Source organism: Plecotus auritus (genome assembly GCF_963455305.1).
Source record: "Plecotus auritus genome assembly, chromosome: 7".
Taxonomy (NCBI): Eukaryota; Metazoa; Chordata; class Mammalia; order Chiroptera; family Vespertilionidae; genus Plecotus; species Plecotus auritus.
Genome location: NC_137774.1, coordinates 118,710,256 through 118,725,993, shown reverse-complemented (window position 1 = coordinate 118,725,993; position 15,738 = coordinate 118,710,256). Strand labels below are relative to the sequence as shown.

Below are 15,738 nucleotides of genomic sequence, written 5' to 3'. Positions count from 1 at the left end.
AAAATATATATATTAAAAAAAAAGTATCCAGTCTCGAGTTTATAACATAGTAAGTGAGCAATAAGCATTCATTCCCCAAATGATCAATAAAAACTAATTCATCAGGAGAGAACTTGGGGATCAACAGAGGTGGGGCACAGACCCTCACTCCCCCAACCTTGCAGGGGCCTGAACCCTCACCCATCTGAGGGAGGTCTCCTGCCCCCATGGCTGCTTTGCTTCCCACGCCCAGCTCAGATCGGGACACAGGTGACAGACAGTGACTTGGCCCAGCTCAGATTGGGATCCAGGTAACAGACAGAGACTTGGCCGACAGCAGCTGCCCTATATCTAAATCCAGCCTAGCACCAGGAATGCTCAGAGCCTACTCAAGAATGCAAATAATCCTTTCCACTAATATTTACAGGGTAAACTAAGATTGTTGGTAGAGTATTAAATTTGACAGTAAAATAATAATCATGTTTTCAGATTAAATTAAATAGGCTAATTCAAATAAGTGAATATTCAAGAAAATTTAATTGTACTGGACAAAAAGCTGTTCCTAAAGTGTTAACTAAAATTCCTATTGGTAGTTCATCTCATGGTAAAATTCCTGAACATGCAATGAAACTAAAGCAGTCATATTTTTGTGCAAAAAATTAAAATTTAAAGTTATCAAGACTGCATTATAAAATTTACAAAAGCCTCCACTAATCAAAAAAGGGGGGATAGTAGGGTAATATCATGTAAGGAAAAATATCCTGTAAGTAAATTACATCTAGAAAATTTTTACTTTACAAAATTAATTTTCATTTGTAATGCTAACAGCAAGACACCCATGAAAAACACACATGGTGTCTAAATAAGACAAAGGAAAATCGTTTGGGCAAAAATAAAAAGGATCCTAAATCAATTATATAGAAAAGATTCCTTTATTAACTTTTGGTTGAGAATATGTTTGTATATTTTCAGAAAACAACTCCAAGACCATGTGGATTCCTTCAAAAGAGAGGAATTGACAGGTCTGCTCAAACCACGAAGACAAGAGGAGAAATAGTCCAGAGATGGAAGATGCTGACGACTCCTTGCCACGCTAGCAGACAGCAGCTGTGCGACGCAGCAGGTTGCCTAGGACCAAACCAGAGAGGGTCGGACCTGCATTGCCACCATGTGCCCACCATCCAGATATCATTGCTGACATGTACACATAAGGAACTGTTTGACATTGAAACAGGGACTCAGAACTGTTGGACATTGAAATTGGGACTCAAACATTTTTTGTTATTATATGTTTATTTCTAGTCTGCAGAGGCAAGATTTTTTAAAGGAAAGAAATGGGGAAAAATAGATACAGAGGCAAAGAAGCATTGAACAGACTGTCAAATTACAGCGGGAAGGCAGAGGAGGTTGCGGGGGGGGGGGGGGGGGCGGGGAGGCTGTAAGAGATCAACCGAAGGACTTGTATGCATGCATATAAGCATAACCAATGGATACAAGACACTGGGGTGGCGGGGGGGGGGGGGGGGGGGGCAGGTAAAGGCATGTACTGGGGGGAAGGGGAGGCCTGGGGGAGGTCAATGGGGAAAAAAAAAGGAGACATATGTACTACTATTTGTAATACTTCAAACAATTAAAAAAAATAATAAAATAAAATAAGAAAAAACAAACAAACAAAAAAAACTAATTCACTCTCATTCTTAAGCAGTCATCTATCAAGATTATTATTCAGCCCTAGCTGGTTTGGCTCAGTGGATAGAGCATCGGCCTGGGACTGAAGGGTCCCAGGTTTGATTCTGGTCAAGGGCATGTACCCCGGTTACAGGTTCCATCCTTGGTCCTGGTTGGGGTGCATGCAGGAGGCAACCAATCGATGTGTCTCCTTCACACAGATGTTTCTCTCTCCGTGTCTCTCCCCCTCTCTTCCACCCTCTCTAAAAATCAATGGAAAAATATCCTCAGGTGAGGATTAACAAAACAAAACAAAAAAGGTTATTGTTCAGATTCTTCCATCTCAATATAGTGTAAAAATAATAGTGCAAAAAACATTTTAATTTTAGCAAAAGTGAAAACTTTAGGCCAAAGCATGAAGTGCAAAAGGAATACATTATCTAAAAAAATTTGTCATAGGGGAGAGGAGTGGTTGGAGAGTGTCAGAAACAGGAAGTGATAGTTCTGGGGAGTCCCATCAGTCCATCTGGCTTACCTGGCAAAGGCATATAAAGCTGTGGCACCGTGGGACTATTTAAATTAAATATTGTTAATTAAGGCCTGCACCCCAAGGGAGGAAAAACAATATGGGCTTCAAGTGGCTGTAAGCTAACAAAGCTGCCTCTTGAGAATTGCTGAAACTCTCTGAGGATTTCAGAATCTGTCTGGAGGATGGAACCTGAGGATTCCAGATTTTGAGAAATCTTTCTTGCTGCCTCCCCTGCCTGCCAGCTGCTATCATTTTCATTATAGGTAAAGTCTTAAAGTGCACATCAGAGGCAGACCTGAGAGGGATAGGCTATTCCAGGAGAGTCAGGGAGGGCCTGAACTGAGTGGAGGTAGGTCTTACGCATATAGATTGCTTTGATGAAAAAAGCAGAAGAAAAGGAATAATTTATTTGTATAAAAAGTGACTTATTTTTTAGCATAAATTGGCAGCCCAAACCAAAGAGCTAAAACTGTTATAACAAGTTCCATTTTGGTAAATTTTCAAAAACAAAAGGCCCACAATATTCATCTTAATTCACTGTGCCCTGCAAATGATTCTTGGTTCATATGTTATAGAATTGGAGCACGTTTCTAACAAAGCCTTCCAAATTTATGATTTTAGGGTACATAATTTTCTTCCAAAGTCATTAGAATACTTTTCACACCTTGCCTAGTATGTATGAGTCTTCGTACCACTTTTAAAAAAATCAGTAGCATTATGATTTCAGTTTTCCAGGTGTGGAATGAGAGATTGGACTATTGAAGCCCAGGGTTTGGATTGTTGTAGCCTCCAGAATCCAATGAGCATCTTGTAGAGAGGAAGACCTCAAAGCATAGAGGATGGAAGCACGGTGCCTAAATTGCCAAGAAAGTGCTGACAGAGCAAGGATTTTTACCAGCATTTCCTGGCTCAAAACAAGTTCTGACTTTGGTCTTCAATGGCAGTAAAACGGAGATCAGAAACTGTTACTGTTTGTTCAAAAGCAGAAGCTGGAACCATTTCAAAGAAAGAGAGAGCAAAATCGAAATTGAAACTCTGTTTCTACCTATGTGTAGCGCCACTGGAGTGTGTCCGCCAGGGCTTCCACTACCCTGTGGCAAGTGAAATGATTAACCGCAGAGGTGTCTTTCACTTGGGTCCTAAATTAGAACACATTTGACTGTTTTGGGTACCTCAAATAGTCTTCAGTGGCTTTATGAAGAATCTTGCTCCTTTCCACAGCTTGTGTATTCATTGGTATCACTTCTGAGAGCTTTAGTCTGGCTCGGTAATTAGACTAATTTGTACCATTCGTCAAAATGCTCTATGAAATAACCCAAAGCCAAGTACAAAGAAGAGAACTGCATGGTATGCTGATGTATGCTTCTTCTTTATTTTAAACAATTCCACAACCTTCATGGAATCCAGGATCTGATTTAAGAGAATTAATTAGTGCAGCCATCCCTCTTAAAAAACAAACTTTTACCAGCAGGCCCCATTCGTTCTTCGTGACCATGATGGGCAACCCAGTAACTATAATAATAAAAGTGTAATATGCAAATTGACTGGACGGCCGAACAGTGGAACGACCGTCTGGACGTCCTTCCAAATGACCTTCCGGATAACCTTCTGGACGAAGCCGGGGTTGTGAGGGTCTACTCTTGCATGACTTTTGTGCATCGGGCCTCTAGTTTTAATATAATTTGAACAATTGTAAGATAGTCACAGAAAAGAAAAGTGGAGGGAATTCTCATGTCATCGTGGGTGTTAGGAAGGGTAATGTGGGGGAGGTGTCATAGAGGAGGCAAGGAATTGTCAAGAAACTAAGCATATAAAGTAATTTCATTCTTTCCTCAGTCATCTCATTGCCTAAAATGTCCTTTTCATATTTCTAAGTGATCTCACTTATCAAGGCTCAGTTCAAATATTACTTCCTGTCAGAAACTCTTTTATCTGTCCCCAAACCTCAGATTGACTGGTTTCTTATTTGTGTTTCTGTGGATGCTTCTCAACACATCACATTATATAGATTTTTATTTTTTTAGTTTTATATCATGATAAACTCTGAGTTCCTTGAGATAGGAAGCATTTACCCTTGCAATTTTGCAATATGCACACTGTCTAGTATATAATAGGTAATAAAAGCTTGCTGAAGGGAACCAATTTGGGATAGGAAGTTGATAACTGAAACTGACTTAAAATCCTCCCTCTTCCAATTTATCCTGCACATTCTTCCATCTCTATGGATATGTCTGTCACTGTTTAGATGATGCATGATCAGACATCTCGTCTATTAAGCCGTCTTTCAAATGTCAGATCCTCATTTCTAACAATGTTACACAATTGTATGTTATTTTAAACTTTTCAAACCTCTTTTGCATGAGTTACCTCATTTAGTTCTCAGGACAATTCTACAAGGTTCCAGATGAGATAACTGGAACTTAACAAGCATCAATTACTTGGATGAGAACTCAGGTCTTTTGAACCCTCAGTGTAATCCTATCTGACTCAGAGCTTAATTATTATTATTTTTTGGAGCTTAATTATTTTTAAAATTTGTATTTTGAAATGGTTTTAAACTTATGGAAAAGTTGTAAAAATAGTTCAAAGAATAGTGCAATAGTGTACTTCACCCAGATTAACCATTGTTATCATTTTGCCACATTTTATTTATGTCTCTCTATCATCTATCTATCTATCTATCTATCTATCTATCTATCTATCTATCATTTTCTGGCCATTGAAAGTAAGGTGGGTACTTACTTTCTCCCTAAATATATCAGTTTATATTTTTTAAAAACAATAATATTCATTTTTCCATACCATAGTAAAATGATCAAAATCAGGAAATTTAACATTGATGTGTACTTTAATCAACAGACATTGAAAGTTTACATATTTTTCTGCTCACGTCTTTTGTGATTTTTCTGGTTCAGGATTAAATAGGATCATGCATTGCATTTAATTTTATATCTTTTTTTTTTTCTCTTTAAATGTGGAAGTGCCCCTCACTCTTTTTATTTCATAATATTTATATTTTTAAGACTTCAGAGCATTTATTTTATAGAATGTAACTTAATTTATGTTTGTCTGATGTTCCCTCATGATCAGATCCAGGTTATTATTGATTTGGGCAGAATACTACAGTAAGAGCAATGTTTCCTTCTCAGCGTAGCACACCTGTAGGCACATGATGTCAGCTTGACCCATCATTGGTAAGCCTGCCAGGTTTCCTTTCTTTATGAAGTTACTATTTTTCATTTTTAGTTATGCCCAGGGATTTTTAATTTTTAAATCTCTAGTAGGGTTAATTGTTGTATAGGCAACTGATGTGACCCAACTCATAGTGCCTTGGGCCTTGCTCTCCTGACCTGCACTGGGAACCTTCTGCCCCATTGTTCCTCAGCACAGCAGAGGGGATGCCTGTGGCAAGAAATAGACCTGCTCACACATTGTATGAGAGAAAATTAATGCCTCTTGACCAATCAAGGACAGACTGCAGGAAGCAAATGCTACCTTTTTCTATTCCTTGAGTAAGCAATTCTGAGGCTTATTGTACACAGCTGTTTAGAGGATCCCAATGGGTCATATCCAACTTGAGAACATCTCATGTACTGCTTTCTTTTCTTCCATGTTATTCTTCTCAGCCCCTTTGTCCCTGATCCCTAGGATCATTTCCCAAAATAGTCCCTTCCATATAAGTCCTTGTCTCATGTTCTCTTTCTGAAGGGACACAGGCTAAAATGATTATGCCCACAGATTACTGGAGTTAGTATATCGGGGAGGTGACACATTAGAATACTGCAATAGAAAATAGTGATGCTTCTTTCTTAGGTGCTGACCTGACCAGACCTTCTTTCTTATCCACAAAACAAAAATATACCTTCTTCTACATTAATGCCACTCTTTCAAGACTCTGACTGTGCCACCGGTGGCACTTCTCTTCAGTCCCACATTTCTTTCTTTCTCTTCCCCTACCAGTGCAGTGTCTTCTAAACTGTAATCCCCGAGGGCATTGCAAGAGAATGAAAGTGTCTTAGTGAATATGATTGCTCTGTTCAACTGAATACTACTTGTCCTTTTCCTTCTCACCATCCTGTCCTTTAACTTCACTTTTCATTCCACTAATTATTTTCACTTTCTCCTTGTTCATTTACTTCTGATAGGCAACTCATTATCCTTGTGGAAAGAAAATAAAACAGAGAAAAGATGAGATTCGTATTTATTCCTGTTTAATGGGAGAACAGAACAGAACAGAACAGAACAGAACAGAACAGAACAGAATATTCTGTGTTTGTGTGTCTGTGTTTCCTAGAAGAAAATAGCACCTGATTAAGCACCTAGTAATAATTTGGGGTGCTGATGAAATCCAGGATCCTTAGACCCCTTGACAGTCAGTGGAATGAAAAGTTTTGAGAATTGGAGAATTCCCTGTCTTGGACATTAGGAGACAGACAGTTGCTTCCAATTAAACTCTATGAAATGGGTAAAATTTTACAACTTGCATAATCAATGTCCTCTTCTTTAAATTAAAGGATAACATGACTATCTTTCTCACACAATTGAAGAAAAGTCTGAGATAATGACATAATAGGATTTTAACATGTTTTCAGGTGACACAAGAATATTCCTCCATACAGTATAACCAATTTCTTCTTCTTTGTCCCTATATCATGCAGGTATGTGGCTTACTTTCGCTTTACACTGGTGGTGTTATATTATATTGTCACAGTTTCCTTAAGCTATTATAGCTGGATTGCAGACCTGGAGCAAACTTTTGCCCTTGAGTTACTGACAGGCATTGTAATTTAATTAAGTTGACATTTTGAGCATAAATTCTCAGAGCTGGAAGAGAACACAGAGAACCTTTCACCCAACCTTGTGCCCCGTGTGGAGAGTCTCTCCACAGATACCTAACAAGTGGCTTTTCGTGTCTAATAATTTCAACCACTGGGTGCCAGTTGTGAGTATACAAGTATTTTGTTACAAAGTCATGAGTCTACATTTTCTTGCTTTTCTCACACTACAGCAGAAAGTGCAAGACGACAGTCATAAAGCAAGATAAAACTATGAACCATGTAACGAAGCCTGTAGTTTGAGTTGTCATAGAGGGGAATATGCAGGAATCCAGCCACACTTTCTCCTTGCAGAGATAAGGCACACTCTGGGGCACTGTGCCAAAGGTAGGAGAGTAAGTAATCCCTGGCACACAGTATCCAAGTAAGCTAACCACTAAGATACTTTCAAAGTAAAACTGAACAGAAAGTCATTCTAAGAGGTGTGAGGTGGTATCTCGTAGTTCTGTTTTGCATTTCCCTAACAGCTAGTGATATTGAGCATCATTTCATATATCTGTTAGCCATTTGTATGTCTTCTTGGGAGAGTGTCTATTCAGATCCTCTGCCCATTTTCTTTAAACTGAAACTCATAGACACAGACAACAGGGTGGTTACCAGAGGGAAGGGGGAATAGTAAAGAGTAAAGCAGATAACATAAATGGTGACAGAAGGTAATTTGACTTTGGGGGGTGGGCACACAATGCAATATCCATATCATGTATCACAGAAATGTACACTTGAAACCTACATGATATTATTAACTAATGTCACACCAATACATTAAATTTAAAAAAAACTGAACAGAATGTCATAGAAGACAGTGCCACTTCTTTTCTGGTAATTACTGCCCTTATAATTTTAATACATGGCTGCTACAGAATAAAAGGTAGGTGGCAATTTATACAACAGATCATTGTTTCATAGCAGTAAAGAAGGGTGGCACTAAGAAATATAATATTTTTAAACCTGTGAGATAAAATAGTAAAGATATTAATAGACTAAGATTAAAAGCAATGTCTTAATTAAGGTCCTTTTTCTGATCCTCTCTTAAAAATAATTTCTACTGCCACTGAAGGATTAGAAAGAAAGGTTACAGTTAGCTTGGTAATATAAGGAATAGTAATTGTTGAGGTAAGATCAAAGAATTTCCCCAAATCTTGGTTGCTCAGAGTACCAGAAGTCAGCTATTTTCTATTGGAAGCAATAGGGAATAGGCAGCTCATAAAAATGAAAAAACAAAAGTACTTCTTAATAAGTCCATTACATAATATACTAGACTAAAACTAAACTGTATAATTTCATAGAATCTCAGTAGATCTTAATATTCAACCAACAGGGTGATATTCTTTCTGCTATAGCCCTGCCAACTGGTCACCCAACCTGTGGGTGAAAGTCACAGAAAAAGAGATTAGAAATTCTAAGAAAGAATGGTAGGCAGAAGACAGATGAACTCATATCCTCCATCTGTAGCGAGATTCAGATTCAGGCTTCATGTTTAAGCAAGACATCTGCTTCTCTCCACCATTTGTTTCTGGTAACTTTCCTGCCCTTACTTAAACTATGCTTGCTCTTTGACCTCATGACCCCATGTGCTTTGAGTCCTTCATTTTCTCCTAATCAATCATCCCTTTCTGTCTTCCCATTTTCTCCTGTCCAGCCCCAGACACTGATGTCCACCACTTAAGTCATGCTTTCATTATTACGTTCAACTCTAATATAGCCATTCTGTTTCTTTAGTGTTGGAACTGAGCATGTGAGAGTTTCTGGAGAAAAATCACACAGCGGTGACAATTGATGATGTCACTACATAGCAATGCTTCCTTCCTAAGATTATGATTCATATGTGTCTGATCCACTGACAGTGGCTATTGTAAATCTTCCCTCTCCTCTCAAATCCCTTTTCTGATATCAACACCACTTGCTTAGACTCAGCAGATGATGGTTCTACCATTTTACTGAGAACTGCATCAGTGAGGGAATGACTCGAGAACTGCAATCTCCTTTTCTCTTAGAAGCTTATTGGTATCTGTACCTCCCCTTCCTGATGGAAGAGCTACCCAACCGAAGGCTCATTTTTTAACCTGTGGCTTTGATTTCAGGCCCTCCAGCCTACTCAGTGAGTTCATTTGTTCTATCATCTCCCCTCTCTTTTACCTCAGAAAACAGAGAAAAATGGTTTATCTCATCAAACTATGAAAACAAAAAGCAGGACTACTTTATTGGTATGGGATTTTCAACTATAAGTAAAAGAAATCAGCTCAGATTCTTTCAGAAAAAAAAAAAAAGGAATTCACTGGAAAGATACTGGTGTAACTCATAGCATAGAAGAGAAGGCAGCAAGTGCTTTATATTTATTAATTTCCTTTAACTGTTTCTGCAAATGTAGTAAATAGAATTTATTCTGTGGGGAGTAAAAAACTTAATAAAATGGGAATAGTTGCTCTTAGCTCTGGAGAGGAAAGCTCAAGGATATGGTCTTATCAAAGCCCTTCACTGGTGGAAGCGACATGAATGGCATATACATTGACCTGGAGGAATTATGTCAACCTTTCTCCAGCTGACTTTATTAACCCTAACTTTGCAAATGTCATAAGAAGAAGCAAATGATCATTCACTTGTAAATTTGACGCATAAGCTCTGTGGACATAAGAAATGTCTAAGCCTTGTAGAGAATTTTTATGAGTTTATTTGAGCCAAACTGATGACATATGCCAGGGAGCAAGTTCTCAAAAATGCTCCAGAGAATAACAGTTTTGCAACTTCTTTTATTGTGCATTTGAAATTAAGGCGGGAATGTAAGGAAGATTACATGAAGGTGGGAGGAAACAAGGCCAGGATTGGAATACAGGATAGTTAACAAGATAATGTGCTGTCTAGAGGGGGATTATGGCTATGTCAAAGAATGGGCAGGCTCTGCTTATGGCAAAGATAAACTCTTTACTAAAGAAGTATATGCCTGGGATGTGACTACCCACCATGACATACTCAGTTAGGAATTTATGATCAGATCATTCTGTAAGATTTTCATAGAACCTTTTTTTCATCCGTAGCTCACATATAAGAAATATCAATAAATGTAACTGGAATAGTGAGCCTTAAAATATATGTCACCTTATTTAGAAATTCCAGGTGCACTTGAAATACACTAAAACATAAAGTTAATATCTAAAAGTACATACAAATTTAGTTAAATTTGTGTTTTCTTATTACATTAGATTTTTTTCCCCCCATTGTGCGTTTTAGATGTCATTATTTTAAGTAAGGGCTCCAGGTAAAGTTAAACTATATACTCCACAAATATTTGATATTTGACAATTTATAAGAGGTAGGAATGTTACATAAAATGAGGCCAAAATTGTTTTTAAATACCATTTAATTAGGTTCAAATTAAAATAACATAAAATATATGTTGCTTAGTTGTATAAACTACGTCATGCACAAAGGATTAATAGTAGAAAATATGGGAAGCCACAATGCTCTAACAAATAATGACTAGGAAATCTTAAAACAGTTCATCATTTAACCAGAAAGGTTTGACATCTGACCTTTGATTTTTAAATATATGCTGCTTACTCTGCAAGAGTGTGAAGTCCTGAATGATCTAATAGTAAGCAGCTTCTTTCTCTTTCCATGCTTCTACAATACCGGGAATTATTTTGACAAGATTCAGTACCAGGAATGCTCTCCCCACCCCAACCCCAGCCCACACCCCAGGAATGCTTTTTTTGAACAACAACAAAAAAGTAACCTGAAAATACTTGTCTTGGCCTGCTTTAGAATTAGCATATAAATTGTGAGCATTAATTAGTGATCAATTAATTAGATGGAACCTGAAGTCCTATAAAACATCTTTACCCTCAAGCTAGGTATGAGGTAAGACATTACAATATGAGAAGTAAAGCAAGCTTCAGACTGAATTTTGAATCCTAGCAAGCATTTTTAGCATGCTAATACCAACACATCATACCATCTGTCTATATTTTCAGTGAAGTCCAGCTCCCTTTTTTGGGGTCCTCTGATACACAACTTGCATGGAAGGTTTACTCAAGGCAGATGCAAAAATATTATCACAACAGAATTTCAGGACCAGTTCACCTGCAAGATATTTCTAGCCAATCCATTGGACGTTGGACACCAGTCATTTCACTGATGCAAAGTAACTGCTAGCATTCATTATGTCAGTTAATAATACTTTGGTGAATGGGGATAAAGATAGATGAAGCTAAGAGCAGCTACTTTTTATTTTTTATTTTTATTTTTTTAATATATTTTATTGATTTTTACAGAGAGGAAGGGAGAGGGATAGAGAGTTAGAAACATCAATGAGAGAGAAACATCGATCAGCTGCCTCCTGCACACCTCCCACTGGGGATGTGCCCGCAACCAAAGTACATGCCCTTGACCGGAATCGAACCTGGGACCCTTCAGTCCACAGGCCGACGCTCTATCCACTGAGCCAAACTGGTCAGGGCTAAGAGCAGCTACTTTTAAAGGGCTTTTGAATAGTCTTCCAAATACTAACTAACTTTCCCTGATACATGTGTTCTGCTTTTAGTTTGTAGATTAAAGCTAATACACACATGTATCACACTGCCTATGGCTGTGTATTTTAAGTTAAATAAATACAACATTCCATCCTAATATTTCAACATGTTTCTTTAAAAACAGAAATAACTTGTATGGCCAAAAATGACATTGTCACACCTAACAAAATGTATAATTTATTTCTATCACATAATACTTAGTCTATATTTAATTTTCTCTTACTGTTCCTTTGAAAGTGGTCTATATTAATTAAGAGCCAATCCAAACACATCTTGTTAATTCCTTGAGTTTCTTCCATTCTTCCACAGTACCTTTTGTGATGACATTCTGACTTGCTGAAGTCCTCCCAGTTGTTCTTTAGAATGTCTTATAATGTTTGATCCCTTTCTTATGGTGGCGTTTTACTTGTTCCTTTATCCCCAGTAATCTCTGAATCTAGAAGTCAAATCTAAAGGCTTTATAAAATTCAAGTGAAACGTTTCTACTGCAGTTAAAATCATAGATGATGTTCAATAGTCTCAACTACATCATACTGGGAGTTGCAAATGTCTGCCAGTCCCACCAGTGGTGATATTAAATTTGGCCAAAGGATCAAGGGGTTCAAAAGTCTGTTTTTTTCCCCATTAACAATAATGTTTCTCATTATTGGCTGGACTATGTAAATTTCCAGGTTACCATTAGCCATTTGCCTAATCCTTCTAACACCAATCAATAAAACTTGGCTGAATTAATAATCTCATTAGAGTTGCAAAATAGTTATACAGTATTTATAATTATACTAGAGGCCCGGTACACGAAATACGTGCACCGGGGGTGGGGGGGTGTCCCTCAGCCCAGCCTGCACCCTGTCCAATCTGGGACCCTGAGAGGGATGTCCGACTGCCCATTTAAGCAGTCGGACATCCCTCTCACAATCCAGGACTGCTGGCTCCCAACAGCTCGCCTTCCTGCCTTCCTGATTGCCCCTAACCGCTTCTGCCTGCCAGCATGATCACCCCCTAACCACTCCCCTGCTGGCCTGATTGATGCCTAACTGATCCCCTGCCAGCCTGTTTACCCCTAACTGCCCTCCCCTGCAGGCCTGGTCCCCCCCAACTGCTCTCTCCTGCAGGCCTGGGTCCCTCCCAACTACCTTTCCCTGCAGGCCTGGTCGCCCCAACTTCCCTCCTCTGCCGGCTTGGTCACCTCTAACTGCCCTCCCCTGCTGGCCTAATCACACACAACTGCTCTCCCTTGGAGACCTGGTCCCTCCCAACTGCCCTCCCCTGCTGGCCATCTTGTGTCCAAATGGGGGCAGGATCTTTGACCACATGGGGGCAGCCATCTTGTGTATTGGAGTGATGGTCAATCTGCATATTACTCTTTTATTAGATAGGATAGAGGCCTGGTGCACGAGTGGGGGCCAGCTGGTTTGCCCTGAAGGATGTCCTGGATCAGGGTGGGGGTTCCCTTGGGGCGTGGAGTGGCCTGGGTGAGGGGCCTGTGGTGGTTTGCAGGCCGGCCACGCCCCCTGGCGACCCAAGCAAAGGCCCTGGTATCTGGGGTTTATTTATCTTCTACAATTGAAACTTTGTAGCCTGGAGCGGAGCCAAGCCTTCTGCTTGCTCTGAGTTGGCAGCCATTTTTTTTTGGATTTATGTATCTTCTATCATTGAAACTTTGTAGCCTTAAGCGGAGGCCTGGGCCAGCCAGGGTGTGTGGAAAGCTTGGCTTCCTCCATCGCCGCGGGCAACCCTAGCCTCCTGCTCTTTCCAGCTCCGTGGATGCCGCCATTTCTGTTTGGGTTTATGTATCTTCTATCATGAAACTTTGTAGCCTTGAGTGGAGGCCTAGGCCAGCAAGGGCAGGCGGAAAGCTTGGCTTCCTCCATTGCCGGGGAAACCCATGCCTCCCTCCTGCTCTCTGTGGCCGTAGCCATCTTGGTTGGGTTTATTTGCATATTCACTCCTGATTGGCTTGTGGGCGAGGCTTGTGGATGTAGCGGAGTGATGGTTAATTTGCATATTACTTTTTTATTAGATAGGATCATTTATTCCACAGTTATTAACTGGCTTTTTTTCTGCCAAGTAGCCTCTTCAACTAGAGCTGTTTAATTACCCTAGATGACAGTTCCTTCTGGAAAGGTGGAATAAATGCCAACCCTTTCCTTTGCCTCTAAAATTTGGAGGTAATTCACTGAGCAGATATCTGTCTCCAGAACTCTAATTAACCCTGCACAATGTGGTTGCTTTCTAATTCATACTCTTTTTTATTTTTTTAATAGTAATTCCCATTGTGCCTGTACCCAAATGGCCATCTGGGAAAAATTATTATGGTGTATTGCATTTCCTGTTTGTCTCTTGTTACTTTGTAAAATTCCCCTGGTATCTGAAAATGTAGTAATCACTGCTCTCACTCTCTTCATTATATTTCCTTGTAAGGTATAGTTGATTCATATACTGTAACCTTTTCCTACTAGGATACTCCCATGGTGTTCCACAATTTCTGTTGTATTTTGATTATCTCATTTATAACATTTACTTGGTGCTGAATTGATTCTTATAAATTGGTCATGTTCCAGTGCAATATCCTATTACTTCTTATTCTACCATCACTAATTCCCTCGTTGGGTATCTAAACAGAACTCTCTCATAGGTGGTCTCAGAAACAATTTATATGGCCAGTATTTGTTAAAGGGTAAATACTAAAGGTCTAGCACAGCTGGTAGGAAATTATCTCATGAACATTTTGGTTAGTTTTAAGACTGACTTAGATTTGACAAGATGTGGATTTGTCATTATGGGATGCCACCAGTTTTTCTTCTGGTGTTGTGCTAGAAACTGGAATAGTTTGATATACTGGTTAGGCCAATGTAACACATGAAATAGAGTGTGGTTTGAAAGTTAAGGCCCATATGAAAGAAAATTACTTTGCTCTCCATGTTGAAGAGTTTTAAATATAAATTTTAGACAATATAAACCCTCCATGAGATCAGGAGCCAGTGATGAGTCCACAGAATGAAGCCTCAGATGTAATAAAAACCAAACAAATGTTTGTTGAATTAATTTCAACTCATTACTATGGGAACTAAAGACTAAAGCAATCAGATGAGAGTTAAAAAAAATGACCTTGTTAACAAAAAGAAAAACAAAATAAAAGAAAAATTATCTTGTTGCGATCTCTCTCTTAATTGAGATGCTATGTGCTCTTTTATAGGACAGAGCGTTAAAGGTCATTTGCCTTTCTTGAAGGTGTTTATAACACTGAAAGGTGTTTCTTACCCTCCAACATCAGTTTCTTACCAATATTATTACTAAATTTTAATAATAAAATAAAGGTACTACTTGAAGAAAACATTCTGATATCTCTCATGCCTCGGGTTCTGCTTCCCCTATTCCCATATCTAAATGCTCAGAAACGCCGAAACCGGTTTGGCTCAGTGGATAGAGCATCAGCCTGCGGACTGAAGGGTCCCAGGTTTGATTTCAGTCAGGGGCATGTACCTTGGTTGCAGGCATGTCCCCAGTAGGGGGTGTGCAGGAGGCAGCTGATCGATGTTTCTCTCTCATTGATGTTTCTAACTCTCTATTCCTCTCCCTTCCTCTCTGTAAAAAATCAGTAAAATATATTTAAAAAAATAATAATAATAAAATAAATAAATGCTCAGAAACACAATTCTTCCTAATCACCTAGACATTTAACCATGTATTTTCACTAAAACTTAGAGGAGACTGATGTATTAATCAGAATGACAATGAAAATATATCTGCCGAAAGGACAGGCCATGATCAACTAGCCAACATGGGTTATCTCTTCTCTTTTCTCCATCAGAATCTACAGAATGATCTTCATGAGCAGGGAATTAGGTGATTTAATGACTTGTACCATCGTAGCTGGTACCGGCTATTTCAGTTTCATTATGGCCATTTAACTGCCACATCAACACAAAGTTCTGTTTGTCAGACCTCTCTGCCCCTCTGGAGAGTGTTAGAAACCCAGCACTAAAATGAGCCTCATCAAATTACTCTTTCATACATAGCAAGCGGATTATTTCACTATTGTTTATATATTCTTAAAAAAAATAGTTAATGTCCATATCATCTCTGAGCTTTTACCTTGGTCTATTTATTTGAATTTTAGTTCTCTACCAAAAGGCATCTGATCTTATTCTTTATTTTTTTTCTTCTGATATATATAATGAATATATGTATTTATGAGGGA

General features: G+C 38.8%; 1 protein-coding gene across 1 annotated transcript in view; it reads left to right on the top strand.

Annotated features, from left to right (window-relative positions):
• Window positions 1-1,152, top strand: part of LOC308252840 (uncharacterized protein) — a 29,878-nt gene extending 28,726 nt beyond the window's left edge. Inside the window, exon 5 of the mRNA XM_080677601.1 lies at window positions 952-1,152. Coding sequence (XP_080533727.1) covers window positions 952-1,036 — 85 coding nt within the window. The 3' untranslated portion in view covers window positions 1,037-1,152. The remainder of the gene's footprint in view (window positions 1-951) is intronic.
• Window positions 1,153-15,738: the final 14,586 nt, after the last annotated feature.